General features: G+C 43.2%; 1 protein-coding gene across 1 annotated transcript in view; it reads right to left on the reverse strand.

Moving 5' to 3' along the window:
- KLF4 (Kruppel like factor 4) overlaps window positions 1–781 on the reverse strand; it is a 7018-nt gene extending 6237 nt beyond the window's left edge. Inside the window, exon 1 of the mRNA XM_019554724.1 lies at window positions 585–781. Coding sequence (XP_019410269.1) covers window positions 585–781 — 197 coding nt within the window. The remainder of the gene's footprint in view (window positions 1–584) is intronic.
- Window positions 782–7032: the final 6251 nt, after the last annotated feature.

Here is a 7032-nt window from a genome sequence, read left to right on the forward strand (position 1 = left end):
TCGGAACTGTCAAGCCGCGCGCGCCGCTGCCCCTTTTATCACTTCAGGCTCGGCCCCGCCCCCCTCCCGTCGCCACGGCGACCGCGAAAACAAACTGTCGGGCCACACGTGGGGGGGGGGAGGGATGGGCCGTGACGGGCCGTGACGCAGGCCCGAGCAGCTGGCTGGCAGCGCGCGCCGGTGACGCCAGCCAGGAGGAGCCCGCGAGGCGCGGGGAGGGGCTCCCCCCCAGCGCCGTAGGGACTCGCGCACCTGAGCGGGGGGAGGGGATCCCCCCTTTTGGGCAAAGGGCCCCGCGTCCAGTGCGGAGCGAGTGACGTCAGAGCCCCCCCGGCACCCCATGTCGGTCGCCGGGCGGGGAAGCGGGAACTGAGGCTCGAGCCACGGAGCAGCGGCGGCCCAGGCCCGGGGACGGGGCTAGTGTCCGAGGGCTTCGCCCCCGCTCTCAGAGCCACAGCGGGGAAGTGCGACCCCCGCCCCAGAGGCACTTGAGGCCGGGCCAGCCCTGTCCCAGTGCAGCACCACTGCCACCTAACACCGGCTTTTAAACTGAGTCCTGGCTGGAGGAGTCTCCTGCCCCTTACTGCCTGGTGCTTGTTGCCCCTTCAGCTTTATTTTGCTGGAAGCCTCCTCTCCTAGGAATAACGCGGGCTCCTGCTTCTCTTCCTGCTCTAGAAGCCAATTCCCTGCTGCCCTCCAGGGCCTCACTGCTGTCGCTGACGCTGATCACAGGTCCATCACCAAACTCCCTCAGCCAGTGCTTGGCACCGCTCTGCGGCATCGTGGAGTCACTGGACCGCCCTGCCTGCAGGCTCAGGACCACAGTTCGGCGTCAGTTCATGTCTGGAAGGTTAACTTCAGAGACTGAAAATTGCAGGTGTGGTAGAAATCAAAGACACACTTCTTTGTCTTCACCGGGGTCGATAACCTGCTCTTCTGCATGGGCTTCCGCGTGTTCGGTCGTGACACTGCCTGTTTCTGCACTGTTGCCTGCGCAGATGTCCTTTCCCTACCGCTGCTGCACAGTCAACAACCTCGAGTGCATCGAGCTTGCCATCATGGCACTACTGGCGTACCTTGGTTTTGCATGGGTCTTTTTCTCTTTCACAGAGGAAAGCTATTATCTAGATGCTAAGTAAAAAGTGACTTGTACATAATTGCAGGGAAACACTGTGATATAGTGAAAACCTTTCGATATGGAAGTGGCAGTAGAGTTGACTTTTTGTCTTCAAAATTCTTTCTGCTCTGTTCCCTCCCAATGAACTGGCACAAGAATCAAAGAGCAGACTTGGGAAGTAGCACGTAAAAGCTATTCCACGCACAAATATATACAGCCCAGTGTTTTTATTTGCTCTGTCATTTTACAGCTGGCAACAGTTGCTCTGGACACGTCTTTGATTTCTGGAGACATTTTATCAGAAATGAGACCTGAAATGCTGTGCTGTAAAATTCCAGGGGTTTCAGCTTCATTCTGACCCGTTCTTCTGTCTGTGGCATGAGATCACATAACTCTCATTAATTGCTTTGTCTGTTACTTTAAAGTGCCAGGAAATAATTTGGCTACCTTTATGTCAAGTAATTACAAAAAAGGTACTGCCTTATATAATATTGGTGATTGGCAGCAGTAGTCTTGGAAAGTAGTCTTGCTGAGATTTTCAAAAGGATCAAAGTGGTACAGGAATGTAAGTCTTCTGATTTCAGCGGGATCTGTTCTCCAAAATAGCTTATGTGCCAGGTGAAATTTTTAAAGCTCTTTAAAATTATGCTTGACGCTCAGGTGACCCTAGTTATGTGCTTCTAAAATGGGACTGGGATTTTCCAAAAGCGCATGCCAGAAGGCAAACCTAGAGTGTGCTATAGTGTGGCTAGTGATGACTTAGGTAGTTTTAAGATACTCATATTTTTGTGCAGCATGTAACTAATTTTTTCCCTAGAAGCTGTGCCCTACTGGTAGAGTTTTCTCTTACCTTTTGTAAGTATGATTCTTAGATAAACCAAAGTTACCACTTCTAGCAGTGCATTACCAAGTTGCTCTGCTGTTTGCGTTGCAGAGGGAAATCTTGTTCTCAGACACAGATTCTTGAAATGATGAGGGTTTGTCAATCTTGTAAATCATCTTCTTTCAAGGTTGGCCAGATATTCAAACAAGGTTATGAACCTCCCTATTTGTACAGTCATTATTCCAAAACAGGTCGATCCAGCAGAGTTAAGTCCCTGCCCTGTATAATTTATAAACATGAGCCTGAGTAACCTGTGATGACTAAATTAAATTCTAAAATAATAATAAAATGCTCAGCCTTTATTTTAACAAACTGGTATTGCCAGTTTCACAGTATATACGTTAATTATTAATATCTTTGGCGCTAGAAAATGGATTTTCTCTGCACAAAGTCCGTGTCTTGGTATAGGATGTGTTTGGGAACTATCAATATGAAAAGGATTAATGTGGAGATGTGAAAGGTAGTAAAACATTAAGGAGGTTGTCTAAATATTTTATATAGAGAGATAGGTGCATCTCTATCATAGCAAGGTTTTTTGCTGGTTTGTTGCCCTACACCCCATTTACAATGCTTTGTTTAAATTACTTTGTTTAGGCCATGAGATCTCCCTTATTTTGTTCTCTTCAGCACTGAAGTTTCTCTCAGACAAGATACAATATAATTAATATGCTAACTGAGGGGGATCGCATTAGGTTCTTCTCCCTGTTTAAAACAATTATAGAAAACACTTCTCTCCCTTCTATTTCAATCTGTAGGAAAATTCATGAAAGGAAACATAAATTGTTTCCAGGCCTCTCTATTTTTTCCTGTAAAAGGGATGAAATACTTATATGTCTTTTTGTGTATTTGTCAAATACTTCTTTATCTTTTTTCCCTATATATGTACATGCACATTTGTTTATATTTCTAAACCAAATAGTACATTTTAGTACTTAAATATCATTTGATATTGGAAGTGACTCTAGGCAAAAATTAAAATTGAATTCCTTCTTAAAACTACAAGATAGAAACTTCAAGCACAGATGAATGATCTGATCCCTTTGAACTGGAAAGGACAATTCTCCTGACTTCAGGATGACAAGAATAATAGTTTGAATTAATATAGGTTCTTCTGCTGCTTTCATGGATATCAGATTGGTGCATTGCTGCTTGGTAACTCAGAGTATCATAAACATGAACACTGAAGGTTCACTGTCAACTGAAATTTGCTCCACAAGTTAAATTTTGTAAAGCTGAGTTTTGGAAGTACTCATTCCTGGCATTGAGTTCAATGGAGAAGAATCAGATTACTGCTGAGTCCTCTTGAGAATCCCACCCCCAAAACCCAGCGCCAGGTTTTTACAAATTGAACAAATCAGTAAAAAAAACCCCAGGTTTATTATTTCTTTTAAGAACACCTCTCTGCTTCAGTATTTGCAATCCAAAGTTTGAGAACTTGAATATAAACAAAAGTGAAAAGTATTTCATTTCCTAAAATGGGAGAAATGCAAAAATTAAACAAACACATTTACTTTTTTTTTTTTTCATTTCTAATATTATCTACATTGTCCTTTGTTATATAGGCCTGTCATTCTTGCAATCCAGTCTTAGGTTATTATGTCTGCTTAGGCCATCCTAAAACTTTCCTTCCACTATTCAGCATGTCTGAGCACAGGATGCTTCTGTACAGCTCAAATTTGACTTTGGGGTTGCTTAATTCACATAAAGCATTGCAAGAATTTGTGCTTCTGTTGCATCTGGACATGTCGTGGCATCTTCCCAGGTTCTCCTGTGTCTGCTTAGATTCATGCTGTACCACTAACAGTGTGGCAACATTGTTGAGGCAGTACATTTATTCCTTTGGAAAAGAGATGAAGTGCCTTCAGTCATTTGCTCTGTGATTATGTGCTAAGTCATTTCAAGAACAACATTGGTTTGGCTCCGAAGTGAGAGTCTTTCACCCATTTTAGGCTTAATCTACTCTCAAAAAATTACCCATTGCTGACAACTGGTATCAACAGTGCATTCATCAGAATCTCACTAGCATGTTTTGACAGCAGGTGTGGAGCTGGATAGAACACCTTTCAGAAAACAGGGGACCATAGGATGTGGTTTATCCCAGTCTTCACTTGCATTTAAACCAGGTTAACCTGAACTGGTGCTGAATTCCCTTGTCAGCAACGGTTAGTTTTTCTAGTGGAGATCGGGCATTTAGTTCGTGAGGAAAGGCAAAACCCTGCAAACTTAGAACAGGAAAGGGGATGGGGAAAATGAAAAAGTGCAGGTATGGGAAGGAGGGTTTCACTGGAAAGAGATCAAGCTAATGCATTTGTTTTAAATGGCTTTTTAAAATGGTTTTTCAAACTGTTGCCTCTCTGGAGCCATAATGTGATTTATCTTCCTTAATTTAATTGTCTTGGATAGCAACTGCAAGAATTAGGCACTGCAGACATTAAGACAGACTGCATTGAGGGGCTGTTGAGGTAGTTCGCCAGGATGCATTTCTAGCTTCTTTGAGTTTGTGCTCTAGAGTGCTTGGGGCTGGACCACTGCTTTGTTTTACAATGCCTGAAATAATGAAGCCCTAATCCCCGAATAGCACAAATATAAATGGGTTAAGAACAGGGAGGAAATTCTTGGCAGGTCCAATTTTGCTGTAATTTAAATTAATGACAAAAACAATCCATAGACTTAAGTCATGTAAGATTTTGCCTCTAAGGAGGCAGTTGGGGGAGAAGGGCAGCTGTACTAGGTTTACAGGGCAGTTGATATGTGGGCCTTAAACCCTGCAGAACCCAAATGAAGTGACATTCACTGAAGACAAGACTTAGAGGGAAGGTCTGAGAAGCAACTAGCAGCTGGAAAGTTTGGATACACGAGATACACACAGTATGGGGAAATGCAGGGATGAGGATTTATTCTCTTCTGCCTCCCTTCCAACGCATTATGAGGTGGATGAGAGAATTGCCACAATCTTGAATGCAAAATTGGCCTATGAGCTAGTGCCTGGGGAAATCTGAAATGTGATGGATCTGTTGCTGAGTTTATGTTAACTGAATATTTTCTTTTGCTCTCTTTATAAAGTGCAGCTGAATTCTGTTTATCATTGCTTTTTTCTTTTGAGAGTGTGGCTTTTTCATATAAATAAAGTCCCAGTTTGTTTTTAGATGACTGCTGTGGAATATTAAATATAATCAAAAGGTCACTTTCTCAAAGGATCCTCCATTATTTGTGCATGTAAAGGCAGAGGCTTATTTCCAGCACTGGCAAGTACTTGTGCTAGCAGGTGACAAGTTCATACATACAAGTCCATATGTTATTGCTCAGAAAGGGTGTATATAGCTGTTTAAGAAAGAGCCACCTGAGCCTAATATGGTTAAGTCACCCCAGTTTAGCCAGTGGCACACAAAGGAGTGACATGGCCAGCATCACATCCAGCTGCCTTTGACTCTTGGGTCACCCTAATGACCATCCATCCATGTATAGCTGGGTGAACTTAGGGGCAGCCTCTGCCACAGGTCCAAAGCAGAGCTTGAACTTACATTTCTCTAAAAGTGAGACACCTTAGCTGCTTTGCCACTACACCCCCTTCATGAAGATCACCTTTTAATTAATTAAACAATTCATAGCACAAACTGCTCTTCCTTAAAATCCTATTGTTTTTAAATAGAATGATAAAGGGAAAAGGCATTTGTCCTGAACTGTGATTACAGAAGATCCTGAGGCCATTTTAGTAATATTCACATGAATGTAAGAACTTAAAATCCTGTATTAAAGAACTCCTTGTTACAGTAGGAGTCTTGTCACTGATTTATATTCCAGACCTTATGGGGTAAAGTACCAAGTTTAATGGAATTACACTGAAGACACAGTGTCCCAACTCCAGCTCTTCATGGTTCTTAAAGGAAAACCCTCCACTTGAAATGACATTGCAGTCAGAAAATGCTGCATGTCTTATTTTTGCTGATAGCCACTAAGTATACTGTCTTATATGCCACTTACAGCCACTGAGTATACTGTCCATCACCACCACCACCACTTTCATCTGTGATTTCACATTTACCAGCTCTTACTACATAACAGCCCTCAGTGTCTTGCTGAGGGAGTGTGTGTGTGTGGGGGGTGTCTTTTAATGATGTTTTGTAGGAGGCTGTTGACCTGTAGCAGCACTGCACCTGAAGAAGTAGTAGGGAAGAGTTTGCTCAAAGAAAGGAAAGCTGACCCATCCTTTGCATATTGCACATCCTGTGGACAAAAGCCCTTCCTAATTTTGGAGATTGCCGGGAATATAGAAGAGAAACTGAGCATTTTTAGAAGTGAATGTCAAGTGCTTTTCCTGGAGAAGATGGCTTTGTAACTAGAAACAATACAGATTGGTTGTTAGTATTGAAATCTGGACCCTGATATTTCCACAGCTGTCTCAAACTTGATTAGGGTTGGCTTTTAGAGGATAAATCACAGCCGTAGGACCTATGGGAAGACCCTAAGCTATTTGTGGGGTGCAGTGCCACTCAGGCTATCATTGTTGGCTCAAGGATCATCTGAGGCTACAAGCCACACTTTTGGCTGAGCAGCTAACGTGAACACTAAGCACAAGAATGGGAGGCCAAGTAGGTGGGCAACGAGGCCCACAATGTACTGTGGACCTGGAACATGGGACAAATCTGAGCTCTGCCACCAACTCCTATGTGGCTTTGGTTAAGTCACCTAAGCTGACTGTTTTATACTTGAGTGCTTATGATTAGGCACCCAAATCCAGAGACACTGAGATCCTTTGGTTCTCACTGGCTGTAATTGGGGGTTAGAATGATGGAGGTTACTCCAGCCAGTGGTCTCTTGTTGCTTTTCAGGCTGAGGAAAGAGGAAACTTTAACATCTTCCCCCTGCAGATTCCCAGGACCCATAAGTTGCTCAGCTAGGTATTGGGCAGTGGATTTTCCTCATGCAAAAATGTATTTCTTTTTTGAACCATCCAGGGAACCACCTCAAACAGTGGCTTTTTTGTTTTAATCATTCTCACCACTGTCTTAAAAATACTCAAAGAACATTTAAA

Source organism: Crocodylus porosus, unplaced genomic scaffold, assembly GCF_001723895.1.
Source record: "Crocodylus porosus isolate Cpor-Errol unplaced genomic scaffold, CroPor_comp1, whole genome shotgun sequence".
NCBI lineage: Eukaryota > Metazoa > Chordata > Crocodylia > Crocodylidae > Crocodylus > Crocodylus porosus.